General features: G+C 41.9%; 1 protein-coding gene across 1 annotated transcript in view; it reads right to left on the reverse strand.

Moving 5' to 3' along the window:
• Positions 1–2,129: 2,129 nt before the first annotated feature.
• Positions 2,130–20,561, reverse strand: part of LOC121932252 (putative cation exchanger C521.04c) — a 44,872-nt gene continuing 26,440 nt past the window's right edge. The window contains 13 exon segments of the mRNA XM_042470782.1: positions 2,130–2,686; positions 3,276–3,384; positions 4,183–4,261; positions 5,668–5,762; positions 8,529–8,677; positions 10,080–10,192; positions 13,539–13,576; positions 13,936–14,054; positions 15,507–15,588; positions 15,590–15,607; positions 16,636–16,819; positions 17,267–17,408; positions 20,307–20,409. Of these exon segments, the coding sequence (XP_042326716.1) occupies positions 2,613–2,686; positions 3,276–3,384; positions 4,183–4,261; positions 5,668–5,762; positions 8,529–8,677; positions 10,080–10,192; positions 13,539–13,576; positions 13,936–14,054; positions 15,507–15,588; positions 15,590–15,607; positions 16,636–16,819; positions 17,267–17,408; positions 20,307–20,409 (1,305 nt within the window). The 3' untranslated portion in view covers positions 2,130–2,612.

Raw genomic sequence — 20,561 nt, forward strand, 5'->3', positions numbered from 1 at the left:
TTTATGATTTGCTTTTAGTTGTTGTTTTTTTTTTAATTAAAAATGTATTAATAGGTGTGTGTGTGTGGGGAATAACATTAAAGTTCTTAGGGGGATGACTACCAGTAAAAATGGCATGGAGGTACATATCTCTCTATCCTAGCAAGTTTATCCTTCAGATAGCTACAATTTAATGTGTTTATCTGTCATGCTGTACCAATCCACATATTTCATCCCAGAGTTACCAAACTTGGTTTGGTGGGACCAAAACTGAAAATGTAGACTGGTTTTGAGACCAATCCTTCAAATTCTGTGGGGTACCTCTTAGCATAGTGTAGTGGTTGGACTACAACTCTGGAAACCAGGGTTTGATTCCCCACTGGATGATCTTGGACAAGTCTGTGGCAAATCCCCTCTGAACAAATCTTGCCAAGAAAGCCCCATGATAGGTTTGTCTTAGGGTCGCAATAAACCAGAAACAACTTGAAGGCACAGAACAACAGCAACAAGCTCTTGGCCAAACTGCATTTTTTGGAAACTGCATTTCTGTATTTTTTGTTGTTGTTCTGGAACACACGTTTGTGAATCAATATTGAACTAGCTTGACATTTAGACTTTGTTTGACCTCTGAAACATTTTTTAGGATTGGTTGACAATTTTTAAAGGCTGTAACAATTCCTGAATGTCTTAGGTTAAAATTTTATAACACCTGATATTGCCTCTTATAGTGACCTGGTTAACAAGACTATCTGTTGCTGCTGTATGCCTGCAAGTCCTTTCTGACTTATGATGGCCCTAAGGCAAACTTATGGGGTTTTCTTGGCAAGATTTGTTCCAAAGGGGTTTGTCATTGCCTTCCCCTGAGGCTGAGACTGCATGAGTTGCCCAAGATCATGCCATGGTCTTCATGGCTGAGTTGAGAATCTAATCCTGGTCTCTAATGTCATAGACCAACACTCAAATCACATCAGCTGGCTCTAATGTCTAAACAAAATAGGGCTCATGATTGTACATTGTGCTTTTGCAGAGTAAATCTACATTTAGATAGTGGTTCTGTTACACCAACCTGAATACAAACCTGTACACCCAATGGTGTATCTGTGTGTACTTACTTATATATTGCCCTGTTGTTTGACTGGGAAAGCACTGTGGCTATTTTCTACAATCCCAGTGAATCAAGAGAAACACTGGAGGTACTATTGAAAAGTCATGCTCCATCCAAGAAAGTGGTCAGTGGTTCTCAAACAGGAGGGGGAGTGAGACTTGGAAGCCCCCCAACTCCTCCCAATCTTTGCCTGTTCAGGAGAGGAAGAGTGCTATTCCCTTATAATGTGTTAAAATATGAATATACAGTGGTCCCTCTACATTTGTTGGGGTCAGGGATGAAGGAGCCCCGTGAATGTAGGAAAACCTCAAATACAAAACACTGTTCTTTTTACCTGAGAGAACTTCTTCTCCAGTGCAACCTTGTAGTCCACATCTGCCAGAAGTTGACCATAGAATCATGCTGGAGGACCTACAAATGCCTAGAGAAGTGTTTTTTTCTAGGCACTTCTAGGTCCTCCAGTTGTGGTCAACTTTTAGTAGAGTTGCGCTGGAAGACCTAGAGATTCTTGGAGAGTACATATTAATCAAAATTGCAAATAAGCAAATCTGCAACATCTGCACATGAATGTGTGAATGAAAATATGCACACTGAATATAAAGTATTTTTTATTCAACTACTGTATATAGTGGGGTGTGTGCAACATAAAGGAGGTTATAATGGCAGAAAATATGGAAACCATTGCTAGTAGTTATTCCCAACTAAAGCAGACTCACTGAATTAATTGTTGAATGGTAAGTCAACATATAGCTCAATCCAGTTGATTCAGTGGATCTCAACCTAAGATTTAGGCTCATGTGAAATGATTATCATGGTATAATGGTTTGGGTGTTGGACTATGACTGTGGAGACCAGGTTTGAATCCCAACTTGGCAATGGGAACTCACTGGGTGACCTTAGGCAAACCCCCTCTGAAGAACCTTGCCCAAACCCCCCCCTTAGGGTCGCTATAAGTCAGAAATGCCTTGAAGGCACACAACAATAACAAAATGGTTATGTTTGTGGAATGCTACTTACTCAACCACAGCCATTGCACAACTGCATGTCTAAGTGAACTTGCACAAGTGAAGACACCAACAGGCTTCCAGCCAATGACGAACTGCAGAGAATATATTCAAAATACACTTCTTTTATTGTGCTCCGTCTAAAGCCGTGCAAGAGCTTTAACTTGGAGATGCTCCTGTCCACCAGCAGCAAAAGGACCTGAGGTAGCCATTATGGATGGAGGTGACAGACGATCCCAACAGACGTTTTCTGAAGTCCTCTGGCCTGTTGGAACCTTCTTGGTGAAATCCAAGGGACACCGCACCCTTTTGTGACTCCCGCAACAGTTCATTAAAAACAGTTCAATGTTTGGGGGAAGACTTTACGGGAGGCTCTTTTGCTGAACGCATTGGTAGTTCCCAAGATTTTTAAACATGCCATATGCAGCCAAATCACAGAGATGTTCCTTGGAACAGATGGCTTCTTGGGAGGCAGCTGCCTTTCCAAAAAGGCAGGATAAATGGAGTCCAGCAGAGTGAACACTTCAGCATCCAGCAGGTGAGGGAGCGAAGTAGTAGACGGCCAGGAGGATGAAGTAAACCATCACCAGGACGGTACCTGAGGCAGGGGAGCACAAAGAGAAGAGATGAACATTTAAGGTCAATCCAATAACATAAAAAATCCACCAAACAATGATACATTTAGTTTTTTGTGGGGTTTTTGGGCTATGTGGCCATGTTCTGGAAGAATTTATTCCTGATGTTTTGCATACATCTGTGGCTGGTACTCCACCGAATGCATCTGAGGAAGTAGACTGAAGTTTGTGAAAGTTTGTTCTGCCACCTTTTTTCTTTTGGTTACAGTCTCAAAGGTGCTACAAGAGCTCTTTATATACTGATTCTACAGACTAACACAGCCATATCTCTGAATTCTTTTCGAAGACATAGTCTGGAAAAATCAGTCTGCAGAGGAATATTGTAGCACCTTTGAGATTAACTCAAGGAAAGAATCTGGTAGCATGAGCTTTTGTAGACCTGAGTGATTCAAGTCTGCCTAAGGTCATGCTAGCAGCTTCTTTCTTTAATGCTATTTTTGCCGCACAGAGTTCTAGGTTAGTAGGAAAGGTGGGGTATAAATGAAGCTAATAATAACAGCACACACAGGTGGCGGTCTTGGAATATGGCTTGAGAAATGCAAGAGCCATTACCTTGGAAGTAGTCACACTTGCCATCCATGAAGATATAATTCATGAGGACCACGCTGAAGATGCTGGCATAGACATGGAGGTCGCTGAAGACCAGGATGAAATCCGTCGGCTGCAGAGAGGAAGAATGGGTGAGTGAGCAAAACAGATGAATAAACAGACACCCAGAGTGGAGGTTTAGAGGAAACTGATGCTGGAAGATCCTCAGTTTCATTTTAAATTTTAAGATAGTGCCAGACCTGTGCCACTCTGCTGACCCTCATTCTTACAACTCCAGAGGAAAAGGGGGACGAGGAACTTTACCCTTTCCAAGCCAAATTTATTAAAATAACCACCTCCTCCAGAATGAATTCAGCTGCAGAAGCTTAACAGGAATTTGGCAAATAAATCCCAGAGCATCGTCAGAACTTGCTGGCGTCCTCTGTCTGTGTAACTACCAAGCAATTGGACTTCTCATTGGTATGCATATTTCTTTCCTCTGTACTGTTTACCTAGGCTGACTCCACACTGCAGAAATAATCCAGTTTGGCACTGCTTTAACTGCCCCGGCTCAGTGCTAGGGAATCCTGGGAATAGTAATTTATTGTTGCACCAGAGTTCTCTGACAGAGAAAGCTAAATATCTCACCAAACTACAATCCCCAGAGTTCCCTAGCATTGATCCAGCTCAGTTAAGGCAGTGTCAAACTGGATTATTTCTGCAGTGTGGATTTAGTCTTGTTTAGATCCAAGTGTACTGGGATTTTTTTATTTTTATTTTTTTGGTGGTTCAAAGGATGAAAAATTCTGAAGAGAAGCTTTGAAAAGTGCTTTTTAAAAAATCATCACTGGCCATGCTGGGAGCTGCAGCCCAAAACAGTAAGCTTTTCTAAGGCTAAGAATGTGTCCCTGTTCCATTTCCCATCACTTACATAGAAGACGGTGAAAAGCACCACGATGGGTATCTGTAGCATGCAAACCTGGACAGCAATGCTGTTCCCAATCTCGATGCTGCAACAGAGAATGCACAGAAGGGGAGAAGGGGAAACATGGAATTAAGAAATGCTAGACCTTACACCTGGCCTATGGTCCAGAAAGGCCACTTACTACCCTCCCTAGCCCCTAATTTGGTCTGCTAAGCAGGGTCAGACCTGGCGAACAGGAAGTTAATCAGGAAATACCTGGGATCTCCAGGTAGAGTTAGGCAAAAAATCTTGCTGGAGAGCTGCCAGAGTTGACAATACAAGGCAAGGTGGTGCAATGATCTGACTCAGTGTATATTCATCTCTCTGTTTAAGTTGGAGTCAGCTAGAGTCCCCAGATCTAAAGCCTAGACCCCTTTCTGTAGTCCTCAGGGCAAAGAGAAGGAATCTCTGGACAACAGCACTGCCTTGAAAAATGTGTACATACATAGCTATATATCTGTATACACATACACACACTACAAACCCTGCATCCGCAGGGAATATGTTTCTGGACTTATTGTGGAAACATGAAACCACAGATAATAGCAAATCCTATTGAAATGAATGACTTCCAGCAGAAGTTGACCATGGAGTTGCACTGGAGGACCTAAAGATTCTGAGAGAGAATGCTTCTTTAGGACTTCTATGTCCTCCAGCATGACTCTATGGTCAAATTCACCTGGACATATACCGTAGGATCCAGAGTGACCAGGTGCCACAAAATGAAGGATGTTACCAAATAACAGCTAAAAACACTATATTAAATGCACATTCATGCTTCTTAAATTGTGCTCAAAGTGGAGGACATTTTGAAATTCCTCCTGGACAGAAGGTTGACATGTGGGACATGTCCTGGGAAAGGAGGACATCTGGTTGCCATGACAGAATCATGCTGGAAGACCTAATGCGTGGAGAACAATTGGCCATGAAAACCCACTGGCTAACTTTGGGCAAGTCACACTCTCTCAGCCTCAGAGAATGGCAATGGCAAACCTCCTTTGAAGAAAATTGCCAAGAGAACCCCATGATAGGTTTGCCTTAGGGTCGCCATAAGTTGGGAAAGACTTGAAGGCACACAAGAACAAATACTAGCTGGATCTACTGATAATAAATAATAATAATAATAATAATAGATTTATTTCTAGCCCGCCCAATCACGAAGAATCCGGGCGGGTTACAACAATAAAATACAACAAATTACAATAGAGTTAAAAAAATCAAACCCTAGACCTCCCACCACCCCCAAATCAGTGGAAGAATATGAAGAACAGTCACCAGAGCTTAGAAAAGTTACTTTTCTGGACCACACCCCCACCAATTCCTCCAGACAACATGGCTGCTGGCTGGGGGCTTCTAGGAGGAGTTGACCAAAGGAAAGGAAGTTTTTCAAGCTCTTGCACTTGTCACATTGAAGAAGGCTTTCCAAAGCCAGTCTCAAGACTGTATACCCACCTCAAGCTGAGATTGTTCTGCAGAGCAAACTGGATCCCGTTGACTATTTCAGGGAGCTCTGGAACCATCGCAAGCACTGTCACACCTATGAAATACTAAGAAAGAGAAGCCTTTATTTACAACCATCTTTTCATCTCGCATCCCTAGGAGGACCATACTAAACCAGCCAACTGCAAGAGCGTGCAACTAGTAGTATGGTGGTGAAACATAGGAGATTACTACACAAGGCGCTAGTGATGGAACTGAAGTGGAATTACAACCTGTGATTCCTCTCCTTTTCGCACATTGTCACTCATCCGTTGCTGATCTGTTGCTATACCTTTATCATTGTGCAATTTTCGATTGACAGGTATCTCTCCTTGATGCAAAATTGCACGATAACGGTCTAACAGCGGATCAGCAACAGATGAGTGACGCCGTCATGTCAAAAGGAGAGGGGCTCGCAGGTTGTAATTCCACTTCAGTTCCATCACTAGCATCTCATGCAGTAATCTTCTAAGACTTTACTAGCAGCTATAAACTAAGCTATGATCTAATCTGCACTGCAGAAATAATGCAGCTTGACACCACTTTAACTGCTGTGGCTCAATACTATGGAATTCCGGTATTTACAATTTTATGAGATACCTAGCCTTCTCTGTCAGAGAGCTCTGGTGTCACGATAAACTACAAATATCAGGACTTTGTAGGAAACAGACATGGCAAAGTGGTGTCAAACTGCATTAATTCTGCAGTGCAGATGCACCTTGGTCTTCTTCCTCAGACCAAGTGTAGCTTATGCTACAACTCCTTTTGCACAGTTAGTCTCAAAGGTGCTACAAGATCCCTTTGCATACTGATATTCCACACTAACACGGCTATGTCTCTGAAAAGTAAGACTGCCACTCAATGGAGATGAACCAGCTTTTGTTTTTAAGGTGTGTGTAATATGGAGACCAATGTTGGTAACATGTGTAATTTCTGGAGTATCTATGTGCTATGAGGGCATGATCCAAAAAGGTTATGTTGATGTGGTCAATTCGTCTCTTTCCCACCAATAATTTAATCAACTTTATCATTTAAGCCAAAAAAACCATCATTCCAAATTATCTATTTATAAATATATGAATCAGGCCCATCATGACAATAGCAATTAATGCTTAGATGACTAATTTGGGAAGAAATGACAAGGCATTGAGGAGATTCAGTGTATGATTCAGATCCAGGTGGGAGATGGCCATCAAAAGATGGTAAGGAAGGTTCTGATCCACTTCTTGCAGCTGGTGATCAGATTAAATAACCGAGACATGAAATGTCTTGAGATGATTAATCCAGTTAAGATGAGAGTGGAAGAAATCTCAAAAAGACTATCCAAAAAATGGCCAGCGAAGCCTTGAAACTGGATCCCAGATGCTGTTGAGTGTTTGAAACTGTAGCTCCTAACAAATTTGATATTCAAGCAAGAATGGAACTGTGGCAAAATAAAAATAGGGTCAACATATGTGTCAGAGGGTGAAAGACACATGGTTTTCTGGTCTGTTTCTGGGCAGCTACAGATTGAGTCTTCCTTATCCAAAATGCTTGGGACCAAAGGTGTTTTTGATTTCCTATTGTTTTTTAAATTGTTTCGGAATAACTGTATTTGCATATATGTGCATCATGAAAGTCTTGGTAGATGGGACCCAAGTGTAAACATTTATTTATGTTCCAGATACACCTTATACACATAGACACAATGTAATTTTATACAGTCGACGTTCAGTATTCACAGATTCTTTATCCACAAATTCAACCAACCATGGACTGAAAAGATTCCAGAAATTATAAATATTAAGACGCAAACCTTGCCATTTTATATAAAGGACACCATTATACTACACTATTGTATTTAATGGGATTTGATATCAAAGGGCCTACTGTTCAATACTTTAAATAATTTTGTGCATGAAACAAAGGCTGTATCCACACTGCAAAAATAATCCAGGTTGCCACCACTTTAACTGCCATGGCTCAATGCTATGGGATTCTTGGATCTGTAGCGTATTGTGACACTCGGACTCTCACAAAACTACAAATACCAGAATTATCCATAGCGTTATGCCATGGCAGTTAAAGGAGGGTCAACCTGGATTATTTCTGCAGTGCAGATGTAGCCCAAGTTTATGTAAACTGAACCATCAGAAAAGCAAAAGGTGACATTATCTCAGCCACTTATGAAAAAAGTTTTGAGCATTGTAATATTTTGGAGTTCTGGATAAGGGAGACTCAAACCTGTATGTGTGGATTCCTCCCCTCCCTAAAACAGAGAATAAAAGGTCATATTTAAAGGAATGTAAATATAGCAGTAATTGTATGCATGTATTTAAAGGAACGTAACTATAGTGTTTGCAAGAGCTGGACAATCAAAAAAGCAGATAGGAAGAAAATCAATTCACTTGAAATGTGGTGTTGGAGAAGAGTGCTGAGGATGCCATGGTCAGCCAAGAAGTCAAACAAATGGGTCTTTGAACAGATCAAACCAGAAATCTAGGGAAGCCAAGATGACTAGACTAAGGCTGTCGTACTTTGGCCACATCTTGAGAAGGGAGGACTCATTGGAGAAAAAATAATGTTAGGAAAGATGGAGGGAAGTAGAAAGAGAGGAAGATTGTATACTAGATGGATGGACTCTACTAAGAAGGTCACAGGTATGAATTTGCAAGAACTAAGCAGAGCAGTGGAGGACAGGGAGTCTTGGAGATGTTTATCCACATGGCCACCATGGGTCGAGATTGACTCGAGGGTGGATAACAACAAACTATAGTGGTAACTGACTACTTTGGGGAGCCCACAGACTAATACCAAATTCCTTTCTAAGCTCTGGACCTTGCTCCACTCCTTACCTGAGACACTGGGGAATTATTTAAGATAGGGCTGATGTGCTCCGTCGCCAGGTCAGCACAGGCGGACATGCAAAGTGTGGCCACCAGGAGGATGAGCATGGCCCTCCAGCGGGACCAATGGACCACTGCACTGTGATGGTGGCCAGGCACTGTGGGGAAAAGAGAGCCAAATGTAGTCACACACAATCACAGCTTGATGTCAAAGCATTTCCCAGGTGGACAAAGACCACCCAAGAGTCCACTGCTGTTGCATCTGGGTGACCAGATGTTCTTCTCTTCCAGAACATGTCCTACATTTCAACCTTCTGTCCAGGAGGAATTCCAAAATGTCCTCCATTTTGAGCATGACTAAGAAACATGAATTTATATTTATATTAGTGTTTTTAATGTAAAGTCGAAGGCTTTCATGGCCGGCATCCATAGTTTTTTTGTGGGTTTTTCGGGCTATGTGACCATGTTCTAGAAGATTTTCTTCCTGACGTTTCGCCAGCATCTGTGACTGGCATCTTCAGAGAATCGATGCGGGCGAAACATCAGGGACAAAATACTTCGTAGAACATGGGCACATACCCGGAAAACCCACAAAAAACTATTTTTAGTTTTTATTTGGTAATGTCCTACATTGTTCCTGAATGTCCGACATTTTATGGTGCCTTGTCCTCTCTTGTGGTTATGACATCTGGTCACCCCTGTTACATCCATCCTCCAGATTTCAGCTTGTGAAGGCTATACTTAGAGAAGGTTTTCTGGCAATGTTCTCCAGGCAGAGATATGAAAATATGAGAATAAGCATTGGTCCAGGTCAGACTTTCCAAGGTGTGGGGGCCTCTGCAGAGAAGCTGGACCACAAGCTCCATCATCCCAAACTAGGATGGTAAGGGATGATAAAACTTGTAGTCCAACATGTCTAGAAATCCCTTCAGGTTAGGAAAAGCTGCTTTAGGTCCCAGGATTTCCAAGGCAGGCAAGACTTAATGCAGTGATTCCCAAGCTCTGTTCTTCTAGGTGTTTTCAGGGTAACCCAACACCCTCCTTTTCCAAAACATGTTCTACATTTCAACCTTCTATCCAGGAGGAATTCCAGAATGTCTTCCATTTTGAGCATCACTAAGAAGAATGGATTTATGTGAACTCTGAAGATGCCAGTCAAAGATGCTGGTGAAACATCAGGAATAAATTCCTCTAGAACATGGCCACATATCCCAAAAAACCCACAAAAAGCATGGATTTAGATTTATAGGAGCATTTTTTGCTTTTGTTTAGTCATCTACATTTTATTTGCATTTTGCAGTTCCCTGTCCTCCTTTGCAAGTTATGACATTTGGTTACCCTGGGTGTTTTGGAGTTTGGCCCCCAGAATCCCAGGCTGGACAAGATGGCAGAGACTTCTGGGAGTTGAAGTCCAAAACACCTGGAGAACCAGAACTTGGGAATCATTCACTTAATGGGTCAAAGATACAGCACCTTCTAAGCAGGTTGGCTGAAAGATGAGCCATCTTCTCCCAGCCCTTTCCTCTGACCTCCCAGGAATTAGATTTGAAGATGACTTACGGTGGCAGTCGCTGATATGGATGTCATAGATGTGGGAATGAGTCTTCAGGGCGAAGAAGAGACCGATGATGTACGCTACGGGAAGCAGCAGGCACACGGTATACACCAGAGGCCTGCAAAAGCAAAACATTTCATGGGTTCAGAAAAGCCCACTGTCCATACCCTCATTTCTCTGCTTTCCACTAGAATCCAGGCTCTAAAGCTGAACCTTAAGGCAGGGATGGGGAAACATTTTTAGTTGGCAGTGGTTCCCACTCTTTTGGGCCAGAAAATATCAATAATAGCATCAGCATCAACATCATCTATTTATATAGTGCCTTCATTGTTTGTTTAGTTGTGTGCCTTCAAGTCGTTTCCAATTTATGGCGGCCCTAAGAAAATTGTGGTTTTTTCTTGGCAGGATTTGCTCAGAGGAAGCTTGCCGCTGCCTTCACCTGAGGCTGAGAACATGTGACTTGCCCGTGATATGAGAAATCATACTTTATTACTGTTTGGTTGTTACTGTTATAAAGATTGTCTTTTGGCATAGACATGGTAAGATGCTCTTGTTCATCATATTATTTTTAAAAGGATGCAGATTGTTGCTGTGTGCCTTCAAGTTGTTTCTGACTTATATGGTGACCCTATCTTTGGGGTTTCTTGGGCTGAGAGCGTGTGACTTGCCCAAGGTCACCCACTGGGCTTCATGGCTGAGCTGGGAATCAAACCCTGGTCTCCAAAATTATAGTGCAGTGCTCAAACCACTACGTCACACTGTGCTTTATAAGAAAAAGAACAAGGAAAAAACAGTTCACAGCTTACAATCTATAGACACATCCAGGGTTAGCCTTGTTGGCCACACAGCTAAGTACAAAAGCATCCAAAATCCCCAAAACAGTGATGCCTTTACTGGAACCAAAATGCACAAAATAAATGTAAGCATTTGAAGCTCCACTGGCTGCTTCTTCATCAGGCAAAGATGTTAAAAATTGTACAGGAGAAAGAAAAATATGACCATGTTAGAGTCACAGGCCTACATTTTGAAAAGATGTAGTTGTTCTCAGTTAAAATGGTATGGAGGGATATATATATAGACAGAAGCTATTCCTCCCTTTTGGCCAGTCTTTAAGTTCAGGAAATAAAGATTAAAATCTATTAGCAGCACAAAAAGATTTTCCCTTTGAGATCCAAAAAAAGAAAATATAAACTGCCTTATGCCAACAAGTGTATCTGGTTTATACAGGTATATCAGTTTCATACTCCTTTAGTGGTGTCCTGGGATTTGCCAAAATCCAAAATAATCCAAAATTGTCCACATGAGAGGCTGAGATAGCGAGACCTTTGCTTTCTGATGATTCAGTGTATACTGTACAAACTTTCTTTCATGCACAAAAGTATTAAAAGTATTTTGCATAAATTTACCTTCCAGCTATGTGTATAAGGTATATACGAAGCATAAATGAATTTGAGGTTTGGACTTGGGTGCCATCTCCAAGAGATCTCATTATGTATATGGCAAATATTCCAAAATATCTTATTGTGTATATGGAAATAACCAAAATCTAAAAAAGGTCAAAATCCAAAACACTTCTGGTCCCAAACATTCTGGATATGGGAGATTTCAACTTGTACCAGTTTCAGACTTCTTCACTGATGTCCTGAGATTTGTAATTTTGGTGAGGGACCTAGAAGTCTATGAAGACCAGCGCTAGAACTCTGCACCAAATAATTTGACACCCCTCACCAAACTACAAATCCTAGGTTGTGATAGTTGTAGTGGTACCAAAGTGCTTCAAATATGTAGCCCAGATACACCCAGCCTCTATGCCAGCTGGCAGCAACCCTGTAAGATTCCAGACAGAGGTCATTCTTGCTTTGGAGACAAACAGGGGATTTCCAAGAAGCAAATCTGGGATCTCTGGCCTTTAAAGCATGGGCTCTTAGCAATGGTCCTAGCATGGCTGAAGAGGCAGACATGCCAGGACAGATGCCATCTGACTCCATCATGCGACAGAGGCAGAAAATCCATTCCCAACCCTCACAAAACATGAACAAATTGTCCATTATGAAGGAGGGCTCTGCATGTGACAAGAATGTGACCTTGGAGCAGATTATCCACAGCCCAAGCTTTCCATGACCAAAAGGAGTAGGAAAACAGGCAGGGCAAAAACAAACTCCCTACAATTGGTTCCCATAGACTTAAAAAGTCTATGGAGTTTATCATATGCTCCTCATAGGGCTCCATAGTTTCCAGACCCTTCACCCTTTTAGTTGCCCACCTTTGGACATGCTCCAGTTTCTCAATATCCTTTTTGAATTGTGGTGCCCAGAACTGGACACAATATTCCAGGTGAGGCCTTACCAGAGCAGAATAGAGTGGCACTATTACTTCCCTTGATCTAGACACTATACTTTTATTGATGCAGCCTAAAATTGCATTGGCCTTTTTAGTCGCTGCATCACACTGTTGACTCATGTTCAACTTGTGGTCTACTAGGACTCCTAGATCCCTTTCATACATATTAATCTCCTTAAGCCAGGTGTCCCCCATCCTATATCTGTGCATTTCATTTTTTTGCCCTAAGTGCAGTACCTTACATTTCTCCGTGTTGAATTTCATTTTGTTAGCTTTGGCCCAGCTTTCTAGTCTATTCAGGACATCTTGAATTTTGATCCTGTCCTCTGGAGTATTAGCTACTCGCCCTAGTTTGGTGTCATCTGCAAATTTGATAAGTATGCTCCCAATTCTGTCATCCAGGTCATTGATAAAGATGTCGAATAGCACTGCATCCAGGACAGAACCCTGTGGGATCCCACTGGTCACTTCTCTCCAGGATGAAAAGGAGCAATTGTTGAGCACCCTTTGGGTTCGGCCGGTCAACCAATTACAAATCCATGTAACAGTTACATTGTCTAGCCCACATTTTACAAGCTTGTTTGCAAGAATGTCATGGGAAACCTTGTCAAAGGCCTTACTGAAATCAAGATATACTATATCCACAGCATTCCCTAAATTCATTCCATGAGTTAAACTGTTTTATTATATATGTGTCTTATTTGTTCTTTTAAACTGATGTATCTTTTTAACTGATGTATATTTGTTAATCTACTGTTGCTCCCAGCCTTGATCCATAGGAAGAGGCAGGTAAAGAAATAGTAGTAGTAGTAGTAGTACTACTACTACTAATAATAATAATAATACAGGCCTCTAGTCTGACCCAACATGGCCTCCTTATGTTGTTGTTGTTGTTCTTCTTCTTCTTAACCTTTATTTATAAAGCGCTGTAAATTTACACAGCGCTGTACATACAATCTTTTTCATTGGACAGTTCCCTGCCCTCAGGCTTACAATCTAAAAAGACACGACACAAAGGGAGTGGTGGTGGGGAAGGGGCCTCTCTAGTAGGATAATACATATAAAATACATAGCAATACATCGCCTTTCTAAACTGCTGCAAATGAAGGTTAGGAGATACTTACTCAACATGGCTGTAATACAAGGTACCATTGTTCTCCATCTGCCAAGAGATCATTTAAAAGTCAGACATAGCTGTAACAGAATTTATACACTCTTAAAAAGAAGTGGGCAACTCCATGATTAGCATGATCCTCCTTGAGTCCCATTGTGGGAGAAAGCCAGGATATAAATCCTTGAAATAAGTAAATAAATAGCAGAGGGCAATTTTGGCTTCTCTCTGCCTCCAGTGGGTCACAGTGGGCAACACAGTGGGGAACATGCCACCCAACGTCACTCCAGAGTGCAGAGGTAATGGGGGGAATTTGGAGCAGTTTTGGGGCCAGAATACTCTGGGAGCAGCCTAGAATATTCTGGCCAGAGTGGACCAGCCCCAGGTGAAGTCCAGAAGCTTCTACTCACCAAGTCGAAGTGGCAGCTCTGGCAGATGTAATGCCCAGGTGGTTCATGGGTGATGTTTTGACATTCCCCGCAGACCAGCCTCCCGTAGACTTTGGAGAAGAGAGTGGGAGCAAACACACCTGTCAAAAAAAGGAAAGACAATCACAATTTACTATTTTAGACTGCATGCCTTTGGCAGTATTAATGTTTGACTTGATTATACCTGTAAAGAGCCATGTAAATTTATGGCGCTAAATAAATAAATAAATGATGATGATAATGATGACAACCAGTGGCATCACTAGGGGGGTGCAAAGGATGCATATCACATTGGGTGACACCCTGGGGGGGTTACTCAGTAGGTGGTATACTTGAAGAGACTGGGATGGCTACTGGGCAAGTGAGAAAGGGCATTTTTCTGCCTGTCCAGCAGCCACACTGAACCCTAAACAGACTCTCTTAAGGCCACACTGCTGTCCCCTTGAGTAGTGGCTGCGGGTGGAGGCGCCTATGGAGTTAGCTGTTACATGGGACTCTGAAGGCTGGGGGAGCCAGTGGTCTGGCCAGCTGTGAGGACAAGGCAATTTGCTCCCCCTGCACTGGGTAACACCAGCCCTTGTGATGCCAACCCTAGTGACACCAGCCCTAGTGAGGTCTCTTAGATAGCTTAGAGCCAGGTTATGTATTGGTCTCATGTGCTCTTTTAACTGATGTTATGTGTTTTTAAACTGGCGTCCTCTTCATCTGACAAACTATATCTCTTATATGAACCTGACCAAATCCAAAGATCTTCAGAACAGACCCTTCCTTCAGTCCTACCACTATCACCGATACAATTGGTGAGAACATGAGATAAGCCTCAAATACCTTTTTATTCAGCCATGCTTTAAGAACTGAAGATTTGTAAGGAAAGAGTTCCTTTGAGGTTGCTGTATTGTTTTAAGCTGGACTGCTTTTTAACTGTTCTGTTTTTTTTTAAGGTGCATGTTTCAAATAGTTTTAACACATAGCCCAAAAAACCCACAAAAAATTATGGATGCTGGCCATGAAAGCTTTCAACTTCACACATGTTTTAATACTGTTAATTTTTTAATTCTATGTATGTTTTTAATGATATTGCAATCATTTTAATTTGTAAGTCACTGTGAATCCCAGTTTTGGGGAAAAGGCTGGTTATCAATAAAAGTGATGATGATGATGAAGATAACATAACAATTTAGGTCTACTCTGCACTGCAGAAATCCAGTCTGACACTACTTTAACTGCCATGGCACAGTGCCATGGAATCCTGGGATCTGTAGTTTTGTAAGATATTTAGTCTTCTCTGTCTGCTGTAGGCTATATTTCAGTGGAAGGGACTGGCCAAACCGTTTCTGAGTCTTCCTTGCCTAAGAAACCCTTATGAAAAATTCATGGTATCATCGTAAGTCGAAAGATGACTTGAAGGCACATACACACACTTTAAATGTAAGAAATACCTGGATAAGGCCCAGCAGAGGGCTAACAATAGTTGCAACACAAAGGCTAAAAGCATCTGCTAAAAGGGGCACAGAAAAGACCAACAGGACTCCTTCCCTCTCCCAAGGACTTACCTCCAACAGAAAGGAAGAGAAGGGCAGAGCTTACTCCAGCCGATCGGCTATTAAATCTCTGTTCTTGGTGCCGGATCCCCCCCGATCACCATGCACAGCCCCTGGAAGGAAAAAGGGAAGGAAAACTCAATCGTTGAGTGAGTTGCAAGATCCACAAAGAGAATTAAGAGGGAGAATGAGGGTATGAATATGGTTCCTGCTAGTCACAAAAATCAGATTTGGAAAGGAGATACAGGTTAAGTCTCCCTCATCCAAAATGCTTGGGACCAGAAGCGCTCTGGATTTTGGAATGTTGCATATACATAATGAACCATCTTGGAGAAAGGATCCAAGATTAAACATGAAATTTATTTATGTTTCATATACACCTTTATAAACATACCCTGAAGCTAATTTTATATGTAGCGCTGTACATACTCATGTATAAGTCTAGAAATGTGAGTCAAAAATTGAGCCCCAAATCCTGGGTCTATTTATCCACGGGTCAATGTCAGTACTATACTTTAACTCAAAATAGGCTCCATCTCCCTCTGTGAGTAGAGTGGCAAAAGGTTACAGCTTAGTCCTTCCTGGGAGAACCCAGAAAAAGCACCAACCTCCTCTATTCTCTCCATTGTGATGCTGCTTCTGGCCTTTCTGAATGTTTGGACAGGAAACAGAAGCATTCTTTGGCATCATGTTCTTTTCCTTCATTCTTTGCATCCTTTGTTTCATGCCCCTAAGTTTTACCCTCAACATACATGGGCCATATCAAAATTCCTAATTTTGGACCCCAAAGCTGCCCTAGACTTATACATGAGGTCGACTTATAGTTGAGTATATATGGTATTTTTTTAATTGTACATGGAACAAAGTTTGTGTACATCAGCAAGCAAAGATGTGACTATCTCAATCACTCATGTGGATAATTTGGGGTTTAGGTATATTTTGGATTTTGGAATTCCGGATAAATGATACGCAACCAATTAATCTGATTTGCATGATTTATTCACACTGCAGAACAGGCTGTGTTCTAGACTGCAGAATTCCAGGCCAGCAGAAAAAGCTCTGAAAGGCACATGAAAATGCAAACAGGTCAGGCGTAACACTAAGAGCAAGGTATGGACTGCCGACCCTTGAGTGGACTTACCGGGATGAAAAGGACGCAACCCAAGAGGGTCCCTGTCAGAGCGGACTTGACAATCTCCTCGTAGCACTTGTTCTTCTCCCGGGCGCCTTTGATGAGGGCCGTGATGTAGAAGGTCAGCTCCGTGATGGAGCCAAAGGTGGCATTGACCACCGCTCCGACCGCAAAGTTGCTCTGGGCAGAAATGCTGTGAGAGAAACAAGTTTATCAAATGGGAAGAATTTCTCTTAATTTCGAATGAAAAGAAAGTGGGGCCAGAACGCATTCATGTGAATTCACTAGTTCAGCGAATTTACATGATTTCAAATTGCCTTCAAACTAACTTCCCATTGCCCGAAAATAGCTTGCCATTGCCCAAAATTGTGTGCGATCACCTCTCACGCAATAACATGAAACCCCATGATTGCGTTCGGATTGCCATTGGATTATACTTCCAATTTCCCTTGTCTGATAAACTCCACAGACAAGAGGGGATGGTGGAGAGTTTCCGTCAGGCATGGACAGTTTCCACAAATGCTTTGGAGGAGGAGCTTTACTTTTTGGACTACAACTGCCAGAATCCCCCAGCCAGAACTAACATTACAGCCCAATTTTACATCTGTGTAATATTGTTATTATTTTTTAATAACCTTACCTGGCGATTGCCATTCCTATGTAGTAGGACAGGGGCATTATGGAGAGCAGAGCCAATGTAAACTTGGTTACTGAGCTGGTATAAAAGTTATGCTTATCTCCATATCCAAGAACTAGCGTCACAATAACCAAAGGAAGCAGATCTGATTGTAAATAGTTAAGGAAAACATGTATGCATTTCTTTTCCAGGTCCAGCCACTTGTTGCACTTGAGTTTTTGCTGGGCAATAGCCAATTTCAGTTTTGGCTAAATGAAAAGAACCAAGGGCATGAGGTTGTAATATTACAATAAGAGGTCCGGAAATAAATCTCCTAGTTATGGTGTACCAAAGCAAGGTTGGAAACATTACCTATGTTGGCTAGGAGATTCTGGAATTTATGATTCCCCTAAAAAGTAGCATTTCCAAGCTCCATAGCAGAATTTAATAGAATCTTGAAACTAAACGCATAGATATTCTCATGTTTCCAGGGAAAAGGGTTCTAGTCCTTATGACTGAGGAGCCAAAGTGATAAACATACTGTACATCTACTGTTATGTGCTTTCACGTCAACTGTGACCTATGGCAACCCTATTGTAGTGTTTTCATGGCAAGATTAATTCAGAGGAGGTTTACCACTGCTTTCCTCTTAGGCTGAGAGAGTGTGTCTTGCCCAAGGTCCTCCAGTGCATTTTCAGGGCTGTTGTTAGCTGCCCTCGAGTCGACCTCATGGAGACCCTGTGGATGAGACATCTCCAAGAGCCCCCTGTCCTCAACCTCTCTACTCAGGGCCTTCAGACTCATGCCCATGTCCTCCCTGGTTGTATCTCGCCATCTGGCATGCGGCCTTCCTCTCTTTCTACTGCTTTCTGTCTTTTCCAATAATTCGTGCCTTCTCATGATGTGGCCAAAGTACAACAGCCTCTGTTTCATCATCTTGGCTTCCAGGGAGTTTTCAGGCTTCATCTGTTTATGGACCCGTTTAAAAAAAAATGTGGCCATCTACAGTATCCTCAGCACTCTTCTCCAGAACTACATCTCAAATTAATTAACTTTCTTCCTATCTGCTTTTTTCACTGTCCATCTCTTACATCCATACATAGTAATGGGGAATACAATGGCTTGGATGATTCTAACTTTAGTGCTCAATTGTATATCTTTGCTCTTTAATATCTTGTCTGATTCTTTGGTGACTGCCCTCCCCATTCCTAGCTTTCTTATTTCTTGACTGCAATCTCCTTTTTGATCAATGTTTGATCCAAGGTACAGTAACTCTAACTATTTATAGCAATAGCATTGTCTAGGTTGAATTTATGCAGATCCTCCATGGTCATTATTTTTGTTTTCTTTATGTTCAGCATTAAGCCTGCCTTTGCACTTTCTTCCTTGACCTTCTTTACTAATTGTTCCACATCTGTGATGTTTTCTGCTAATAGTAGAGTGTCATCTGTATATCCAGGGATTTAAATACTGGTCTCCTGAAGACTTAGCCTAAACATATCCAGCTCCCTAAGTCTCTCCTCATAAGGCATGGTTTCCAGATATGGAAGAGAAGGTTGGTATGTTTTAATCAGTAAACAAATTTAGATGAAGCCCACAAAGTTTTGGGAGGGACACTGTTAATGTTTTGCCAATGTGTGTGGATGATGGCACCTCTATCTGCAGATGTGTTCCTGATAATACCTATGGTTTTCTGGAATAATGTTTTACTCTGCAATAGTGAATCTCAGCTTGGCCATGTAAACCTTGGGAAAGTCACACTCTCTCAGCCTCAGAGGATGGCAAGGGCAGCCCCCCCCCTTTGAAGAAACTTGCCAAGAAAACCCTGTGACGGGTTTGCCTTTGGCCCGGGTCACAAGTCGAAAACAACCTGAAAGCATGCAGCAACAACAACAGCAACAACATTTTGTACTACAATTTCCACATTTCTTTGCCGCTGCCCATGCTGGCTGGGGTTTCATGGCAGCTGAAGTCCAAAACCATGAGAGGAACATTTTTTTCTCTATCCATGGTTGAAGAAACCTTGTGTTTCTGCATGGTCTGGAAGGAAGTTGAAAGACAATAAAAAGGCTTGTTGTTGCTGTTGTTGTGTGTCTTCAAGTTGTTTCAGACTTTGGCAACCCTAAGGCAACCCTATCATGGAGTTTTCTTGGCAAGATTTCTTCAGAGGAGTTTTTCCACTGCCTTCCTCTGAAGCTGAGAGAGTGTGACTTTTCCAAGTTCACCCAGTGGCTTTCATGGCTGAGCACAGAATCGAACCCTGGTCTCCACAGTCATAGTCCTATGCTCAAACCACTACACAACGTTATAAAACTGTTTCAGAGAGCTGAATTTAATTTAATTGCAAGGTTATGTAGCTTGGATACAAACCAGATTAATAAATAAGTCAGGGGGATATTATTGTATATGTCTCTTGGTCTAACTAAAGGAAGCCTGCCACAAATACAGACCGCCTTTCACACCTGTGCCCTCTGAAAAATCAGAACCAGTTGGGATTTAAAGATTATTTTGAATTTTCCTTATCCCAAGTAAGAAAAAAAATATTGCGAATGGTTGAAATTACTATAGCAAACTGTTGTTTTTGCCATTGAGACAAAGTATTCTGTGCAAACAAAAGCACAAAAACAACAACAACCCACCACAAAACTGTTGGCCCCAAGAAAATATTCACAACACGTTGGCAGGAAAAACCCTGAAATGCAACATGTGCATAATCTCACTTAGGAAGCCTCTGCACTGCAGAAATAATACAGTTTGAGACCGCTTCAACTCCCATAGCTCAATGCTATGGAATTCTGGGATTTGTAATTTTGGGAGATAATGAGCCTTTTCTGTCAGAATCTGGTGCCACAACAAACTACAAATCCCAGGATCTCATAGGATGTGGCCATGGAAGTTGAAGCAGTGTCAAAATGCATCCATTCTGCAATGTGGCAGCAGCCTTAGTCTGGATAATTGTGGGGGGGGGGGGGGGGAGGGGGGGTCTGAAATCCTTTGTTATTGCCATGTGTGAGAACAAAATACGCAGGCGGACATCCTTGGAACCCAATACCAAAAAGGATACTGACGGCAAAAACATTGATCCCATCCACGGCGTATTTGTAATAGTAAGCGTTACAAGCTCGGTAGCAGCAAAGGACAACTTCAGCATCCAGGAGCACGGCTGTCTGGACCAGACAACAAAGAATGAATGAATGAATGAATGAATGAAGAATGGAAGGAAGGCAGGGACAAGACAAATGACATTGGTCACTCAGGTCTTGGACTTCATCTACAATGTAGAAATAATGCAGTTTGAGGCTTAATCCTACAAAATCCT

The sequence above is a fragment of the Sceloporus undulatus genome, chromosome 5 (assembly GCF_019175285.1).
Source record: "Sceloporus undulatus isolate JIND9_A2432 ecotype Alabama chromosome 5, SceUnd_v1.1, whole genome shotgun sequence".
In the NCBI taxonomy this organism is placed as follows: domain Eukaryota; kingdom Metazoa; phylum Chordata; class Lepidosauria; order Squamata; family Phrynosomatidae; genus Sceloporus; species Sceloporus undulatus.